The sequence below is a fragment of the Furipterus horrens genome, unplaced genomic scaffold (assembly GCF_987537825.1).
Source record: "Furipterus horrens unplaced genomic scaffold, mFurHor1.1.pri manual_scaffold_13, whole genome shotgun sequence".
In the NCBI taxonomy this organism is placed as follows: Eukaryota; Metazoa; Chordata; class Mammalia; order Chiroptera; family Furipteridae; genus Furipterus; species Furipterus horrens.
Window position 1 is genome coordinate 39282300 of NW_028327183.1, and position 19156 is coordinate 39301455.

A 19156-nucleotide genomic window follows, 5' to 3' on the forward strand; every position below is an offset into this window, starting at 1 on the left:
GTGCCCCATCAGTGCCCCTTCTGACTTTTTCCTCCTCAAATGCCAGATGTTTGTTACCAGGACGAGCAAGTCTGTTGGCATATTTGTCCAGGTTAAAATGTTAATTCTATAGACTGGACCCTTTTAGGCACCTGTTAGGATTCCAGGCCCCACAGTCTCAAGGCCAGAATTGGCTCACTTGGGTATCTATCTTTTTGAAGGATCAGAGTTTAAACCAGACGATCTTTAATCTCCCTTTCCACCCTGAAACCTGAGCTCAGCTGTAAGCCATTGAAAGTAAATGGGGTTTTTGTCGCTCAGACTCCCTGTTCTCCAGGCAGAGGGCCCCTGTGCCCCCGATTGTTTCACAGTAAAATGCCAGATGGGGCCAGAGGAGGTGGAGTGCAGGTCCCCAGCCTCTGCTGCTGCCCTAATTTAAAAACTGTCTTTTGGCAGTGAACGTTTTCTCTTTTAAAGGTAGTTATTTCAAGGTAGGCCTCACCCATCCTCTCTTCCTGCTTGAAAGCTCTTTTAGAGCTGAGCACTGCCTCCTATTTCTACCCTGTGGGCCCTACCTGCCTTTAGTTCAGACACTAATCTCTCTGTGGACTCTGTGCGGCTGGCGGGGGCAGGCTCTTCCTCCTTGGGGAGGACCCAGTTCTGTGGCATGAAATCTCAGTAGCTTTGGGTTGGATGGTTGGTTGAAACAAGCTCAGACTGGGGTAGGGAGCTACCCTGGACTCCCTGTCCCTTGTTTCTTTGGGGTCTCTTTTAGCTCCGGGGGTCCAGTTCAGTCTAAGAAATCCAGTGCCAGCTTCCTGGTTCTACCTAGGCCTCAGGTCCCTCATTTGTAGAATGAGGAGCTTAGATTAGAGTAGTGGTTCTCAACCCCAGGCACATGTTAGGCTTACTGGGTAAGTTTTGTAAAATACCAGTATTCAGGACCCACCTTCAGGAAATCTGATTCATTTGGCCCGGGGTGAAGTTCAGGCATTTTAAAGAAGCCCACAGGTTTCATACATTTATTGTTAGTTGATTTTCAATATGAATGAAAAACATTCAATGAGAAAAGAGTAGTCTTTTTAGTAAACAGTGCTGAGAGAACCAGGTATCCACATGCAAAGAATGGAGTTGGACCCCTAATCCACACTATATACCAAAAACTCCAACTGGATCAAAGATCTAAATGTAAGAGCTAAAACCATAAAATTTAGAAGGAAACATAGGCATACATCTTCATAACTTTGATTTAGGTAATGGCTTATTAGGACACCAAACGCATAAGCAACCAAAGAAAAACAGTTAAAATTAAAAATATTTTGCTTCAGCCATGGCTGGTATGGTTCAGTGGATTGAGCACCAGCCTGTGATCCAAAAGGCTGCAGGTTCAGTTCCCAATCAGGGCACATGCCAGGTCCCTGGTAGGGGTGTGCGAGAGGTAACCAAACGATGTTTCTCTTCCTCTCTTTCTTCCTTCCCCTCTCTGTAAAAATAAATACAGTAAATCTTTTAAAGTTTTTTGTTTGTTTATTTTTGTTTTTGTTTCAAAGGTCACTATTAAGAAAATGAAAGGACAGCCCCCATAATTGGAGAGAATATTTGCAAATCATATAGCTGATACAGTAATGGTCTAGTGTCTGGAATATGTAAAGAACCCCTACAAATGCAATAATGAAAAGATAAATAACCCTGTGAGACAAAATAGACAAAGGACTAGAATTTTCCAAAGAAGATATACAAATAAGTGTACAAAAACACGCTTAACATCATTAGTCATTAGAGAAATACAAGTCAAAACTACAATGAGATAACACTTCATACATACTAGGATGACAATTATCAAAAAGTCAGATAATAGAAAGTGTTGGTGAGGATTTGGAGAAATTGGAGCACTCATACATTGCTGATGACAATGTAAAATGGTGCAGCCTCTTTGGCAAACATTCTGGTAGTTCCTCAAATGATTAAAACAAGAGTTCCCACATGACCCAACAATTCCATTCGTAGGTATAGACCCCAGAGAACTGGAAACAAAGCCACATAAAAACTTGTATATGAATGTTTATTAGCAACATTATTCAATATAATAGCAAGGTGGACTCCGGAGCTGGAGTCCCTAAGGCGGTTTGACGTTGTAGTCAACACCGGCAACTCCTGCGGCGCACCTGAAGCCAAGCTGTATTGACTCCGTCTTTCCCTTGGACCCTTCAGCTGCGAAGAGAGGGGGGGTCTGCTGCATGGGCAACAGCAGACCCTCCATATCACCCTGCCCAGGCTCTGTAGCTTCAGCTCCACTGGAGAGGACACTCCAGCGTCATCGCAAGATGTCGATTCAACACAGGAGGAGACAGATACCGTGTCACTCCCGAGTCGGACTGCACAGCCATTCTCGGCGGTGCAGATAGACTCTTGAGAAGCTACACCATCGTCTCTCGAGACGGACGGCTGCCGACGACGCCGACGACGACTAGTCCAAATGTTCAGCTTATAAGTGGATAAAATGTGATACATCCATATGGTGGAATATTATTCATACAAAAAGGAATGAAGTACTGGCACATGCTACATTGTGGATGAACCTTGGATACGTACTGAATGAAAGAAGCCAGTCACAAAGGCCACAGACTGTAGGATTCCATTTATATGAAATGTCCAGAATAGGCAAATCCATAGAGACCAAGTAGATTAGTAGTTGCCAGGGGTTGGGGAGGAGTTGAAATGGGGATTGACTGATAACAGTTTTTGGTGATGAAAATGGTCTGGAACTCTAGATAGTGAGATAGTTGTATAGCCTCACAATTATATTGCAACTCAGTGATTTTGTAATTTACAGGGGTGAATTTTATGGTATGTGAATTATAATTATAAAAAATAATGATTTTTATGAATTGGAAGGATCTCTGAAAACAAGAAAAGCCAGGTCTGATAGTGATATTCCTTTACTTATTTCATAGTTGGGTGGTCAGGCTGGAGGATGGGAGGTTTGAGGAAAGATTACTCTGTGTCAGCCGCCAGAGTGCAACCAGCAACTTGTCGAATCCTAAAAGGGACTGGCTTCACCAGCGGCAGTGCTAATATCTAGGATGGTGCTTTCCTGATCAGGAATAATATAGTAATGAATACAGCATCTACTGTTTACTCACTCTCTGCCAGGCTGTGAGTACAGTACTTTATATTATCCTATCGATTGCTCACATGGTGTCTATTCTCATTTTACAACGGAGGAAACTAAGCTTAGTGAGGTGAAATTTGTCTTCTGAGGACACACACAATAAGTGGCGAAGTAATTTTGGATTTCAACTCAACATTTGCTAAGAGCCAAGAGCCCTTGCTGTGGTGCACTGTGTCACATTATTCTCTCATCAACCTGCCTCCTTCCTGCCCACCCACTGCTACCCACCGTCTTGGCCCAGCCTTTGAACCAGGGTATTTGCAAAGTCCAGCAGCCTCAGATACCTACATGAACGGGACTGCTGAGGGCTCCTTTTCCATTGGAGTGGCAAGTCGAGAGCAGTGTCTGCCCTGGCTTGTTTTTGGAATAGCAATAGCTCCAGGATTATTTTTTGTTAACTCCTGAAAGCAAACCATTTTATCCCTAAGCAGGGACTCTCACCAGTACAAAATGGGATTAGAAACCATGAAGTCATAAATGAGTGGACATGAGAAGCCCCAACACCATCCATTTATTTTAGGATTTACTGAGCACCTCCTATGTGCAAGTCAGTGGGGTCCTGCAACATAAAGGACCCCACTCTCATGGAGCTTATGTTAGACTTGAGAAGGAGACTGGTTATGGACAAAGCACATCACTTCTGATAGTAATAAATACAGAGTAAAGTGATTGCACGGTGCAGATAGTGATGTGAGGGAAAACCACCTGGGGTGGTGTCATCCGAGGGAAGTCCTGAATGATGAGAAAGAATTAGCCCTGTAAGGAGCTAGAAGAAAGTCCTAGGCCAATGTTCCTCATGAGGAAGGGAACTACACTCCAAAATCAGTCCATTACAGCAGTGGCATGTACATTTTCTGGTGCCTGGCTGAGGTGGGAACATTGGCTACTGGGCGGGGACAGGGGGGAAGGGGTTGCTTTTTGGATGGACACGCAGGATCTTTGGAATGCTCACTACTCCACTCCTCGGTATTTATACCTCTCCTCCAACTGGGAAGTCAGAGCTTTTTCACGTAGGCAGAGAAAACTCCAAATAAGGCAATGTGAGGCCGGCACGAAAGAAGCATTCCATATACCCTGTAATTGCTTTCAAATTAGCTTATGTCGTCATGGGACAGGCACACATGGCATGCCCACTCTGCCCCTGGCTAGATACGGGTTGAGTCCTGGACAGGCAGCCCGTTGTGTCTCCATGTGCAGTCCCCATGCTGGAGGGGCTGGCTGAGTCTCCTGTTGCGGCACCCACCTAAATTGTGGCCATGTCATTATGACTAGTTCATTTTCTGCCTCTTAACCTGATCCCTGGTTTTTTTCTCCTTTGGATCTGGTAAAGGCAATTGATATTCAGAAAAGTGCTCACATATACCATCCGAGGGCCATTCCAGAGGCTTCACGGACGCTGGATGGATCCGTGCACATAGGGCCACAGCACTCGCCCTTTTGCCTGGGCCTCTGGTAACTGATTCCAGAAAGCTTAGCCTTTGGGTCCTGAAAGTGCTTTTACAGCTGGGAAAGAAGCCCAGGGCCAGGGGAGCAGTCTCTGGGAACTGAAAAGGTGCTCCACTGGGGCCAGGCCTTGCCTGAGGCTTGGCAGTAACCTGCCCCTGGCAGATGAGTGATAAGGGCGGATGCCTACCCTAGGAATACATAGCTCTCCCTCACCTGTGTCCAAGCCCCAGACACCCTTCCCGAGAACCCATGGAAGCAGGAACTATGGGCAGCATCAGAGGCCACAGCAGGCAAAGTGGGAGTCCAGGAGGTGGGATGGTGCCCTTCCCCTCAAAGCAGCTGATGTCCCAGCAGAGCGGCAGACCCAACACAGTATTGCAGAGATGAGATTTGAGAACTAGCACTCTAGGAGTCTTGTCTTGCCTTCCTGTGCCCCAAGGGAGTGTGCTGTATCCAGCTCCAGTCAGCCTGGGCCTGGGACAGCAGTTGACCTGTGACTTGCTGCTAAAGAGGTACACGGTTTAAGCAGAAGGCAGGGTATGCAGCACAGGGCACTGAACAGATTTTCTGAAAATAATTGTCAAGCATGGAGTCAACGGAATCCACATGTGACCCTCTGCCAGGCCACCTCTGACACTGGTCCTGGAGCCCTCCTTTGCTAATAATCAAAGCCAGCGAGCTCACCTAAGCCTAGGGACCGAGGATGGGTGGGGCAGGTTTCTAGGCCCAAACCGGCTTTGCAAGAGACTCCCTTTATTCCGGGTTTAGTGGAATCCCAGCTTCCACCAGACATTTTCCTCCATCTCCCCCGCCCCTTCAGTATGAAGACCATGTTGTGTAGCAGGAAGTCATTGGGAAGAAAGCTTTTTAGCTGGGAGTCATCTGCATCCCACGAGGGATGCACTTCCCATCCCTCTGCCCACTGGGGCACCACTGGGTTGCCAGTGTCTTTCAAATACTTGTTTCTTATTCAGTGCCTGCCCAGCATAGAGTGAGTTTACCTCTTTGGGTTGGGAGAGGCAGTCATCGATGAATGGCTCATTAAAGCCCACTGCTGCCACATTCCTGGCTGCTTATGTCACCTCCCGAACAATATCCATCATTCATTTACCCAGCCACCCCACATCCTGACTGCTGGGAGGGGCCCCTGTGACACAGGAAGGACTTGATGACCAGCCATGCCAGGCCTCCTCTCCCTCCCCCTACAGACAAAGTGACAAAGCAGAAACAGCTCTGGGGCCCCTCTGAAGCTTGCTTTCCTGGGTGCACCCCAGGGCCTCAGCATAGGGATTGGTGACAGTGGATCCCAATTGAATCAACAAACTCCTCTTTCTTCTTGTACCCTTTCTTCTCCCCCACTCATGCCCTGTTCTATTTTAGCAACCAGAGAAGACTAACAGGCTGCCAGTGTGCGGAGGCAAGTTTGGGAGGCTCTTTGTGGTTCTTGTGCATGTGTGTTCTCAAAGACAGACGAGTCCACATCCTTCCTTCCTCCCTAGATAGGTCAAGAGCTGGGTGCAAACTCCCTTCACAGGATAACAGGGACAGACTGGGAGCACCAGGGCCACTATTGGCATTGAGCCTGCCTCATGCATCGGGCCCAGGCCACCCTTTAAGAAGCAGGCCAGCTTTTGGAGTCACAGCCCTGCCTGCCTCCCTGCCTGCGTGCCTGGCTTTGTGAGCTTGCCTCCAGCTCCATTGCTGACTTGATTCTGCTGGCTCTGCTTTGCCTGGCTGGTACTGGCATTCCACTGAAAACACGGTGGAATGAATGACTGCCTCACGTTGTGCTGATTAGCTGTGTAGCCCTAGACAAGTCACGTAACCTCTCTGCCTCAGTTTCCTCATCTAAAAATGGAGATGATAATATCTCACATGATCATGGGGTTGGAGGTTTTAAAGAGTTACTGTGTATAAATAGGAAGAATTACCAATTAGCAGTTATTGCATAATTACCTTTAGCATGCCCTCTCCCCCATCAGAATGTAAATTCTGTGTCTGTTTTGCTTCCTCCCACTGCAATTCAGGATTTGTCAGCCAGGTGAATGCATTGAGTGCCTCTTAGGTGAGGCGCTGGGGACATGGCCACCATTCAGTCAGTTTGCCCTGGAAAGTGACCCTTGACAGTAAAACCCAGATGAGCTCAATGCTTTTGCCTTTCCCTCCTCCCAACAGAGGCCAGTACCGTTGGGCCCTACCAAATAAAATTGACACCTTGAGCTGGCATTTCCAACATGGCTCCTCTGCCTTCCTCATCCTGCCACTTTTCTCTCAGAGCTCTCTACCCTCTTTACTGGTCATTCCACATTGACCCTTGTACCCTTCAGCTCAGTCCTCATGTAAGCAGCAGCCAACATGACCTTTTAAAGGCTCCGTGAGGTTGGCCATGCCTGTCTCCTGGCACATCTTGCTCCCCTCACTCCTTAATCTCTCCAGCCTGCTGTTTGCACATGTTGTTACCATTATCTGGAAAGTCTCCCTTATTTTTATATTATTAACTCATTCTCAGTCAGATCAGAGGTGGAGAATCACCTCCTTCAGGAAATTTCTCCATGTCTGCCCCTCTCACTAGTTGTCCCCCAGCACACAGAACCCTCTCCTCGGCTCTCTTTCCGGGGGTGGGAGGGAGGGCACATGCAGCATAATACCTTAGTACCTGGCTTTAAATCCAGCTCTTTTTTCTTTTTTTAATGTTAAACTTTTTAAAAAATTATTATTTATTTGCTTGTTTGTTTGTTTTTAGAGAGAGGGGAAAGGAGAAAGAGAGGGAGAGAAACATCACTGTGTGGTTGCCTCTCACTCGTGCCCCCAACTGGGGACCTGACGTGCAACCTAGTCATGTGCCCTGACTGGGAATCGAACCAGCAACACTTGTCTCTCAGGCCGACGCTCAATCCACTGAGCCACAGCAGCCAGGGCTTTAAATCCAGCTTAACGTTCCAGGTGTATGACTGCCTGTGGGCAAGTCATATCACCTCTCAGACCCTCCAGTTTCCTCATTTGTGAAATGGAACAATAATAGCACTGACCTCAGAAGACAGTTCTGAGGATGAGAGAAGTTAATACGCGACAAAGGGCCTAGAACAGTGCTCAGCACGTAGCTCTACGGAAGCACCTGCTACAGTTGTCACTATTAACACTCTTCCATCTGTAGTTGAGTGTTTGCTTCATTAATGAGATCCTCTCCCTTCTCAGACTGGGAGCTCCATCGAGTGCAGTCTGTGTCTTGCTTTGGCTCACTGTGTACTTCACACGGGTCCAGGGCCTGGGCCTGGGTTGACAGTCAGCAAATGCTTGTCAAGGGAATGGATGTGTACCAAACCCACTGCGGCCTAGGGGCATTGGGAGCAGGTGCGACCTGTGGGCTGTCAGACTGAGAATTTTGCATAGCAGAGGATGTGCTTGGGCACACAAGGCCTCCTCCATCCATCGAAACCACCCCTCTGCACTCTGTACCCCACACATCTTAGTCAAAGCCGGTTAGGGAGAGGAGTATATAAGCCAAATGTAATTTTTATAACTGACTAGAAAAAGCTATGAATTTTTAATGTCCCTTTCGAAGTTCAGCTCCTACCCACCAATCACACTGTGTGGAGAAGTGGCCATCTGCAGTTCCCTGAGGATAGTCTCATGAGGTCATTCATGCTCTCCTTGCCCAGAGCTCAGGCCTCCGTTAGCCACTAGATGCCCCTCATCTTTCAGGAGGACAGAACAGGGCCAAACAGGGCATGGAGTGAGGGTGGGAGGCCTGTCGGTGGAATTCCTGTTTGTGTCTGTCAGGTTCAGGAGGGAGTTCTTCCTCCTTACCACATAGGGCACTGTCAGTGGATATTCTCCCCAAGGACCTGTTCAGTGTTCTTCTTGGAACTCTGCCTACTCCTAGCCAGGGCGACAGAGTACATGGCAGTTGCTACTTATTTAAAAATAGATCTTTCTTGACATACGTAACACTGCCGGGCACAGTCCTAAGTGGTTTACTTGCATTATTTTGTTTAATCTTCATTTAAGTAAAGAGATTATCGTCTATTTCATCAACAAGGAAGCTGAGGCTTATTGCTTGCCCAAGGTTACCCATTGGCAGGTTGCCTCAATGGCAGAGGCAAGATTTGAACCCAGGTCTGTGTGAGCCCCAAGCCAGAGCTCTTCTTTATTGCTCAGCGAAGATGAGCAAAGGTGCAGAGATGGGATGTGTGTGGAGGGTGGATAGCACAGTGACATTGTAAGGGCAGATGGTCTGAACCCAACAAGGCGAGGTTTGTTCAGAGGTTCCACAAGTTGGAATATGGACAGTCTTGAGAGGGTCTCCTGTAATCTCATTTTCATTCCAAACTATGGGGGTAGGATAAGGGTTTTTGCAGAGAGGGAAGCAATAATGTGGATGTGTGTGCACAAGCACACAGTTCATCTGGTGTTTTATGCTGACACCATGTTAGTGGCTTTAAAGCATCACCTTCCCCATTTAATCCTTACAGCAGCTAGAGGAGGTAGGTTCTGAGAAGTTTAGCCTATAGCGAAGGAGACTCAGGTGTATCTCAGGTGAAACTCAGGTAAAGTCATTTGATTGGAAACACAGAACAAGAAAGCTGAAGAGCTTGCATTCAAACCCAGACCTGTGTCCCTTCAGAACATGCAGGTGTAACGCAGGCAGGCTGAGGCGGTGGAGGTGCCATTTAGACACATGCCCGATCCTGCTTACAGACCAGGTGCCTAGATCTCAGCCCCAGCAGCAGCAGAACACCTTGGGGGCTCGCCCTCTGGGAACTGCCCTCTGTCATCTTTAGCTTTGGAATGTGATTGGTCACTTTGCTGCCCAACAGCATCTTTCAGGCACATGCAAAAGCAGAGGTTCAGCATCTCCTGTCACTTACTGCTTTACAGGGCAGCTGAGTTCCACACCTACTTGCTGCCCACCAAGACCAGCTGTGCTTTGGGCATTATAAAGATACGTGAGATGTGAGAGGTAATTCCTATCCGTGTGCATGGAACCTCCAGTAAGATCCAAAATGGCTGGAGGAGGCTGTCAGAGAGATGCCGAGGGCTGGCACGGCACAGAGAACACACTCTGTGGAGGAGACGGGCAGGATTTCAGGAGAGGAGGTTCTGGGAGGTGCAGGGACATCTGGAGAAATGCTATTTATCAAGCACCTGCCATGTGCTCTGCAAGCATTGTCACCTTGAACTGTCACACTGGCTGTGACCCCTGTGCCGTCCTCATTGCTGTATTACAAGTGAGGAAGTGGATGTTAGGAAGGTTGGGCAGCTCGCCCACATGAGGGGTGTAACCGGCATCCTAGCCCTGGTTTGTCTGAATTCAGAGTTTTACAGGGGGAGTGTGGGAAATGAGGTAGTGAAGGCAAATTCGTGCGCTCCAAGTAGCTCATGGTTGTGGGAGGCAGGAGACTGCGTATTGTTGAAGAAGCCAGAGTGGACAGTGCTGGGATGAGATCTGTGCAGAGGAGACATCCAGGTCAGTATTGGGTCAGGGCAAGCAAGCCGGTGCAGGCATCCGAGAGGAGCTGCCCTTAGAGCTGATTTGAGGGAGGGGCAGGGACTGGTTAAGGCAAGGCAGGAGCAAGGCCATGGGAACAGCCTCGCGCAGGAAGGGGATCTCTGTCTCCCAGGCTGAGGAACTCTCCGTGGTGTCAAGAGGCAGCTAAGGGAGCCGGGGCCTCCACCAGTCCCTCTCATCCTGCCCCATGCGCCCTGCCACTTCCAGCTTGGTTTTAGGAAGCCTGCTGTGGTTCCCACTGTAGTGAGGACCCTGCACTGAGTCTGAATGTGCACAATGGGTGGCGCTCATCATCAAAATGTGGTGTTTGGCCAGAGGCTCTTTAGAAGCCTCTTGCCCCCCACGTGGCTTCTGCCTGTGCCTGGGCGTGGGGTGTGCTCTCGTACTTGGCTCTCTGCCCACACGCACTCTGACCCTTGCGGAATGAGGGGGGCAGGGACTCCTATGAGAACAGGCATGGGGCTTTTTCCAGACCCTGCTGTGGGAGGCTGAGTGGACCAGTTTCCCCAGAAGGCGTCTGGGCATGTCCCCTTAACTGATGTGATGCACTTCCCTGGCGCTGATGTCTGATAACATGTCCCAGCCAGCAGGGGGCTGAGTGCCCTGTTCTTGGGTGTTCTGTGTTCAGGTTTGGGATTTGGACTTCTTGTCTATGGCCCTCTCTACCTGCCAGCATCCTCATGGTCAGTGACCCTTAGAAACATCCTCTGCACATTGTCTGACTGGTGGGGTGGGGTGCCTGCTTTCCACTTGCCTTGCAGCCCCCTCTGAGATACACTGATCTTAAGATTTGGAAGGGCAGGGTTTGGAATGTTCCTCGGGGAATAGAGGACATGTGGCTGGTAGGGAAACAAACTGGGGATGTCCACAGGGTCAGAGGATCTGTGCTCCTGGCCTTCAAGGGAGGTGCTGCTCTTGGGCCACCCAAAGCTCCAAAGTAGACTACTTGAGGAAACCTTGAATTTACAGGAGGCTTTTCTTGTCCAACTGCTTTCCTGTCCCAGGTCATCTCTGTACCAGAGGTGGGGGGGGGTGGGGACTGCTGCCTGAGCTTCTGCCTGAGGGGTGGCTGGGTGGAGGCAGTGCTGGCTGGGACTCATGGTCTGGCAGCCCTCTGAGTGGATGAGGGCTGGCTGTGTCTGTCCTAGAGAAAGTGAGCTGTGGGAGCAGGCCCCCTGCCTCTTTGTTTTCACACTTGGGCCTGGTGCTCAGTCACATAGGTTTGTGTGACTTAACGAGCCGACCGTAGGCTATGGCACCTCTGTCTGCTAAATGTGCCAGACTCAGTCAGGGTGTTGCAGAGAGAGCACTTGCTCCAGGGGTTTCAGACTAGGGTTCCGATCTGCGCTCTGCCACTTTTCACCTAGGTGATTGTGCAGTGGGTCTGTTAACTATCCCAAGCTTCAAATCAACCTGCCTGTGTCATTGTAAAGATTAGGAACAGTGTATATAAAGGGTGGAACCCAGAGCTGGGACCCATGGTGGATGAGTTGTCCTGGGGTCAGGGCTATGGCCCAGCCCTTTTGCTATAATCCCCAATAGCCACACTGACCCTCTTGACCACTCTTTGCTCTGCTTCCTCAGACCTTCACAGCCTGGTGCAACTCCCACCTGCGAAAGGCCGGCACACAAATCGAGAACATCGATGAGGACTTCCGAGATGGGCTGAAGCTCATGCTCCTCCTGGAGGTCATCTCAGGTGAGCCTCCTCTCCCACAACGTGACACCCACACCTGGAACAGGTGCCCTGTCACAGCAGGTCCTGGGACATGGCTCTCCCCATCTGTCCGTTGCTGCTAGGAAGAGGGAGGCCTCTATGGCTGCAATAGCAGTGTGTCTACTCATGGGCTTATTGGGGTGGTCCCAGAGTGCTGTGGAGGCCTGTTCTGGAGAGCCATGGGGATCTTACATCTTTCCTTTCTACTTTCTTAGGGGAGCGGTTACCTAAGCCAGAGCGGGGCAAGATGAGAGTGCACAAGATCAACAATGTGAACAAAGCACTGGACTTCATCGCCAGCAAAGGAGTCAAGCTGGTCTCCATTGGGGCAGAAGGTGAGCTTGGATGGGGCAGCTTAGCATCTGACCTGCAAGCTCTGAGGCCTGACCTCTGTCTTCTGAACAGAAGTTGTGCTGGTGGCAGAGTACTTGGGGTGATTAAAGCAAGTGACCACAGTGATTGCCTCATTGTGACATTGGGCCCACAAGCTCCTCCTCCCCTCCATCACAGAATAATCTAGTCCAAGACAGGGGAATCCAGTGCCCCTGATAATGCGGAGCAGGCTTCTTCTGCAGGGGATAGGAATTGCTTTCACTTGGGCCCTGAACACGCGCATTTGCCCTTCTTGGGCTGGGCCTGAGAGACAGTGACAGACATGTGACTTGGTATCCCTCTGTGATCCCTCTGTGCCAGGAGCACGTATGCCCTTAGGCCTTGCCTGGTATCTGTGGGCAGGAGGGGATGCAGAGGGGAGAAGGGCATGCCAGGCCCAGTGTCAGGCCTCTAGGGTAGGAAGTGCAAGTTCAAAGGTCAGTGACCAGACTTTGCTGCCTACACGGCCTGGGGGAGTTTGGTCTCTGACCCAATAGGCAGGATCCTTCTGTCCCCCGTGGGGATACTCAGGACTGTAGTCCTCTACTCCAAGCCCTCCCACTAGAGCAGCAACGAGCTTTCACTCTCGCAGCAGGTTCTTGTCTTGTGGTCACAGGCACTTTTTGAGACTAGGTGAGGCCTGATGGAACCCAGCAGCTCCTCATCAGCCTGGACTCACAGTTCTGCTTATTAGTCAGAGCAGTGTTTCCTACACCCAACATCCATGTTGTCCCAGCTTTTAGAAAAACAAAGAAAACTAATTGCCGTTACTGACAAGGCTCTTGAGAGTCTGGCCAAGACTCTAGGTCAGAACGCCTGTACAGAGTTCCAAGGCTTCCCCCACCCCACCAGCCTAGGCCCTCTGCAGGGAAGGGTGCCAAGTCTCAAATGCCACAATCGAGGTAGTTGCTGCTTGTTTAAAAATAAAATCAAAGCCCAAAAATTCAATGAGACCCTGAGATTTTCTGTCTTTGCTTGGATCTTTCTTTCTGGCTGCACTCCAGTCTTCTGCTTCTCACAGCTGCATTTATTTTGCTCAAATGCTAGTAAATACAGAAGGGGTTAGAGGAGAGACTCATGGCAGTCATCAGTTTTCATTTGGAGAAAAAATTAGGCTAAAACTGTTTTTTGTTCAAATCCAGATTGGTTCCCTCCCAATCCTGTGACCATTGGGCCTCGGGATAAAGCTGGAAGGCAGCCTACTGGAGACATTCCGAGGGCTTTGGAATACCTGAGAACCCCAGCCGCCACTGTGCCCCCATTTCCCTATCCCTCCACAGGATCTAGGGAGCTGTAGAAACCTTGCTTCCTGGGGCGGGCAGGGCGGCACAGGAGGTTATAAGAGGGGACTAATTGGAGGCATAGCTACAGGTCCAAGAAGCAGCTGGGGGATGTGTAATGAGAGAAGCCGTCTTCTCACAGGAACTCTGAGCCCTCCATGACCAGCTTCCCCATGTACCCAGCTGGGAGAGTGGAGTGGTGGTCTCTTCTCCAGATTGCTGTCCCCCACTTCTGGGTGTCTGGCACTTGGGAGGAACACAGCATACATTTCCTAAATGACTTGATGCCTTTGCCCCACACTGGGAGGGCTCTGCCTGGTTTTTGAGTCTGGAGCTCTTGGGAAGGAAAGGGCCTACAGACACTGTTCTTCCTCTGCCTCCAGGCGGCAGGCTATTTCTTACCCTGAAACTAAAGCCAAAAGCTACCCTCAGCCATGAGCCTATGGCTTCACTTGGGGAGCTTCTCCACTGTTGCTAATAGAGCCCCCCACCCTTTTCTCTTGAGTGACCACTATACCTTTTTTTCAGATCAAGCCCCCCCCCCCAAAGTTTTTTGTTCTTGAGGATCTGTGTGCAAGGTCTCTTTAAGTGTCCTTCTGTTTTCCCCACCTTTCTCCTTGTATCTTGTCTGCTGAGGTGTGTGGGGGCAGAGGCCATTTCAAGGACTGCCAAAAGCACGTCTGGCTGATGAACTCCTTCTGGATGAGGCCCCTTGTAACTCTTGTCACTCAGCAGTGAAGAGACGACTTTTCTCTAAGTTGCTGAAGCTAAAGAATGTGTGGTCCCGACCCTTTTCCCTCACTGCCAGAAGTTTGAGAGAGTGCTTGTTTTTCGGGCCTTATGTCTCTCCTCTCCCCTTACTGCAACAACATCGTACCTTTCTCAAGGGCCGGGTTTGGGTACTGGGATGCCGTGGTCACGAAGGCAGACAGTGAACAAGTAAACCAACAAACAAATACATGGCTCCAATTGGCAATTTGTGTGTGAGGGGAAGAACGCGGTGCTGGGGAGAAAGGCCCTGAGATGGGTGCAGGGAGCACCCTTAGGCAGGTGGCCTGGGAAGCCATTTTGGAGAGGTGACATAGAAGCAGAGGCTGACAAGATGGGAAGGACAAGTCATCTGAGGAAGGGATTAAGGGATATATTTTGTTGGTGAACAGAAGGTATGAGGTCCTTAAAGCAAGAAAGAGCCTGGCTTGCCAAAAGGACGCAGCTAAACAGTGCTGGGGACAGGGAGGTTCCAGGTCACATAGGACAGGCCTTATAAGCTGGACTCCAGAGCATGGGCTTCTTTTTTGGCGTAGTGGGGTTCTAAGTGAGTAACACAAATGCGATGCACCTTTAAAGGGTCCACTCTAGCCCTGGCCAGGTGGCTCAGTTGGTTGGAGCATCGTCCCATATACTAAAAAGTTGTGGGTTCGATTCCTGGTCAGGGCACATACCTAAGTTGCAGGGGGCTTCTCTCTCACATCGATGTTTCTCTATCTTGCTCTCTCTCTGTGTGTCTCTTTCTCCCTTCCTCTCTCTCAAATCAGTAAACATTCCTTGGGTGAGGATTTTAAATAAATAAAAATAAAGGGACCATGCTAGCTGCTGTGTGGAGCTGAATTGCATGGGCTAGTGTAGGAGGCAGTGCGTTGAGCTCTACAGGAGACAACAGTGGCTTAGATAAAGGTGGCAGCAGTAGGACTGGGTGGAAGTGGACAGCAGGCCACCCACTAGTGGGACGGCGTGCCCATGAAGGTGTGATGGGGCTGTGAACAAGCCTCAGGGGGGAACAGTCTTTTGAGCTGGGTCAAGAGAGAGAGCTTGCCAGGTGGGAAGAGGCTGTGTGGCCAAGGACACGTGTACAGAGGCTTTTGGGACAGTGCTTCCCAGAGTGTCCGGGGGACATCTCCCGATGAGGGTGGTGCGGGGCAGGCGTTGTGGCTTTGTTGATGATCAGAGCTAACTTTAGGTGGGGGGGGTGGGAGGGTGGTGTCTCACTCTGGTTTAACCTTTTCACCCTTTGCCCCCTGCCTGCATGCAGAAATTGTGGATGGCAACGCAAAGATGACGCTGGGGATGATCTGGACCATCATCCTCAGGTTCGCCATCCAGGACATCTCGGTGGAAGGTAAGAGCCAAGAGTCCCATTGACAGCAAAGAACCACTTTTACTCCTCACCCCAGCTCCACCTGCATTGGGGTGAGTTAGATTAGGATTTCAGACATTTTGTCTTCATGCCTCAAGGCTTGTCCTTGTTTCCCTGTGTCACTCACAGGGCCTGGTCCTGCGCAGGAGCAGTTGGTAGAGATGCTGGCCCAGGCTGCAGGTTAGGGCGGGGTGAGGGGGGCTTCACCCTTGAAGCCACCTGGAGTAGAGCTTAGGCCCCTCCCACTCCATTTCCCAAAGGCCCAAAGGCCATTGCAGATCTGCAAGAACCTGAGTGAGCAGGGCCAGATGCTCAAGACCCTCCACTGTCTCCACTTTGTTTAGGAGAGGCCAAGGCCAGCATCAGAGGCTTCTTTGATAGTGTGTCCTGACTGTTAAAGGCACAGGCCTTGTGGTCTAGAACATAGCACAGGTTCAGAGTTTGATGTTATTTTATCACTGTCACTTCCTGCAGTGATCCTGGTGAGTTACTTTTTGGGGCCATGACTACAGTTCAGTGGTTAGGTTCAGCAGAGGCCTGAAATGAGGGGACCTGTTACTACTGTCACTGCTGCTGCTGTTGTCTGGTGGCCTGTCCCCCAGCTTCTGCCTAAATGGGAAGTATGTTTTTTTGTGAGCCAGTGCATTGTCCTTGTGTGTTTTGCAGAGACCTCTGCCAAGGAGGGGCTCCTTCTCTGGTGCCAGAGAAAGACAGCCCCATACAAGAACGTCAATGTGCAGAACTTCCACATCAGGTGAGCACTGGCTGAGGCCCCAAAGCCCAGCTCATTCCCCTCGCCTCTTCCCAGGACCCAAGGCCCTGTCTTCATCTGCCCTCTTTTCCTCTGCTTTGTTTTGGTCTCTGAATTGCCAGCCCTCAGGGAACCCTGCCCCCAACACCGGCTCCTGTGAGCTCCTTGTAAAGTCCCTGTGTCCTCCAGGAGGAGGTGGCAGCTGCAGGCTGTGGCAGTTGCCTCACTGTCCTGGGCAGAAAGCCTTAAAGCAGTTTTAGGGCCTGCCTTAAAGACTCTTCTTCCTCCCAGGCAACATGATTCTCAGAAGCAACAACAAAGCTCTTTTTTTGTTTGTTTGTTTTGACCTCTCAAGAGGAATCTGTCCTTAGCTCTGCTAGTGAATTGAGTGTTGGCAAAAAATGTACTGTGTCCACTCTAATGAACAAAAGTCAGCCCTGCAGCAAACCTTCTCTCCCATGGGTGAGAGAGGGAAATAAGATGTGTCCACTGTTGCCAGAACACATGTGAACGTGGTCAGTGCCACTCGAGATCTAGAGTGTGGCAGGCGGCGGTATGGCCTAGTGGTGGTCCTGAGGTCAGACCTGGCTTGGCCCTGTGGCTTCACCCCTCTGAGCTAACGGTGTCCTCCCAGGGTGGATAGGCCAGAGAGGGGCCACACGGGATCCACAGAGATTCTTCTGTGTCCCCAGACTCTCAGGCGCCCCAGCACTGGATGTTGGCAACCTTTCCATTGTGTTCTGCCTCTAATAGCACATGGTTCCTCCCTCAAGCTCCTCTGTGTGTCTCCTTCATTTTCTTGCCACCAACCGGCTGATCCTCTGTACTTCTTACTCATTTATTTATTCAATTGGTAAATATCTATACAGTGCCTACTACATCCCAAGAGTGGTGGCAGCACCAAAATGAGTCCCCACCCTTGGAAAGTTACACTGTAGTGGAGGGAACCAGTGGTTGACAAAGGCGCAAATAAACCAACAGCATAATTTCAGGTAGTGAGAAGTGCTGTACAAAGACCACAAAATAGAATGAGGTGATAGTAATCAGGAGAGCCCTGGCTGGTGTGGCTTGATAGGACCATCGTCCCGTAAACTGGAAAGTTGTGGGTTCAGTTCCTGGTCAGGGCACATATGAGAGGCAGCCGATAGCTGTTCCTCTCTCACATCTGTGTTTCTTCCCCTCTCTCTCTCCCCCTCCCTTCCACTCTAAAAAATCAATAAGTATGTCCTCAGGTGAGTATTAAAGAAAAAAAAGAAAGTAAGTAATCTAGAGAATACCTTGCTCAGGCAGGCCTTCCTGAGGAGGTGACATTACGTTTGACCCCAGAAGGAACCAGCTGGTAGAAGATCTCAAGGGAAAAATATGACCAGTTATCATTTTGCCTGAACAGAGACCCTCATGCCAAGCCACATCCCGGCATTTAGCCAGCCTACGTGGGTCAGGTCAGCCAAGGTACTGAGGTCCCGCAGCGCAGGCACCAGCCTCCCATGTGGGCTGTCTCCCCTTGGTGGGCCTGTCTAGTTCAGTAGAGTCTTGTCATGTGACAAGTCCTGGTCTAAGTGTTTCCATATTTACTTATTTAATCCTCAGGACAACCCTATGAAGTAGGTACTGTTATCCCATTTTCCAGACATGGAAACTGAGGTGGCAGTTGTCGTATTTGCCCACAGTCACTCTGACAGTAAGTGGAAAAGCTGAGATTTGACCCCAGGCCTCTCAGCTCCAGCAGTCATGCTCACAGCCACCCTGCCATACCATCTCCCTCTAGTGCCTGGCACACACTTTGAAGTACCTCAGTAAATAGGAATCAATCATTGTTGTGGGTGCCTAGGGCCTTTCTGCACTCCCATTGCATTGAGTGCGCCTTCTCATAACCTTGGCCTTTCCACCCCCAGCTGGAAGGATGGTCTTGCCTTCAACGCCCTGATCCATCGACACAGGCCTGAGCTCATCGAATATGACAAGCTGAGAAAGGTATGCATCTTGTGTTCCCCTCAACGACCCGCAGATACCCTGAGCCTGGCCCTGACTCTGGGTCACGTTGCCCAAGTCCATCCTTTACTGGTACCCAAAGCTGGATTCTGTGCTCAAATGGGCAGGCTGGGAGACCCTTGCGCCATCTGTCACCAGATCCCTGACTCAGTTCTCACCTCCCTTGCTCCCCTTGAAGACTGTCCCCTTCTCCTTCCATGGACATTGCAACCACCAGGGGTTATTTTAGGATCTGACCAGCCATGTCTTCCAGCCTCCCCTTCCTTAACTTCTGGATTCTGGAAGCATTCCCTCTCTGTCCGTGGGGAAGAGGGTTAAAGAATTCCAAACCATCACTGCTGGCAGACAGTTCCCAGGCAGGGTCCTGTTCTGATTTGTCTGTACTAAGTTTGTGACTCTGTAAGCCCCAGACCCTGCCTTCTAGGAGCTCCCAGCCTTGTGGGGAAGTCAGGACAGTGTATCCAGAGCAAGCCAGCCACGTGAGGCCATGCACAGGTGTTCAGGCTGACTGTGATGAGGAGGTTAACAGGGCAAGACGGTGAGGCAGAGGAAAGATGGCACACCTGGGCTGGTGTGACAGGGAAGGGTCTATGCAGAAGGATGCAGCCTAGAGCCAGAGAGGGCATTCCAGGTCGGGGAGGCAGAGGCCTCACTGAGCCCGTTCAAGCCACAATGGAATTGGGTTCTAGCTGGAAAGCGGCAAAGGCACATGAGGGAAGGTCTGAGTGAAGTGGGCTTTAATCCCATAAGCAGTGGGAGACGGCGGGAAGGGATGCTTCAGGGAGGTTGGAATGTGGAGACTTG

General features: G+C 50.2%; 1 protein-coding gene across 4 annotated transcripts in view; it reads left to right on the forward strand.

The window, feature by feature from the left end:
• Positions 1 to 19156, forward strand: part of ACTN4 (actinin alpha 4) — a 70028-nt gene that overhangs the window by 31268 nt on the left and 19604 nt on the right. For all 4 annotated transcript variants that reach the window (XM_090261363.1, XM_090261362.1, XM_090261360.1 and 1 more), the window contains exons 2-6: positions 11691 to 11805; positions 12039 to 12158; positions 15505 to 15591; positions 16276 to 16363; positions 18256 to 18334. In XM_090261363.1, coding sequence (XP_090117489.1) covers positions 11691 to 11805; positions 12039 to 12158; positions 15505 to 15591; positions 16276 to 16363; positions 18256 to 18334 — 489 coding nt within the window. The remainder of the gene's footprint in view (positions 1 to 11690; positions 11806 to 12038; positions 12159 to 15504; positions 15592 to 16275; positions 16364 to 18255; positions 18335 to 19156) is intronic.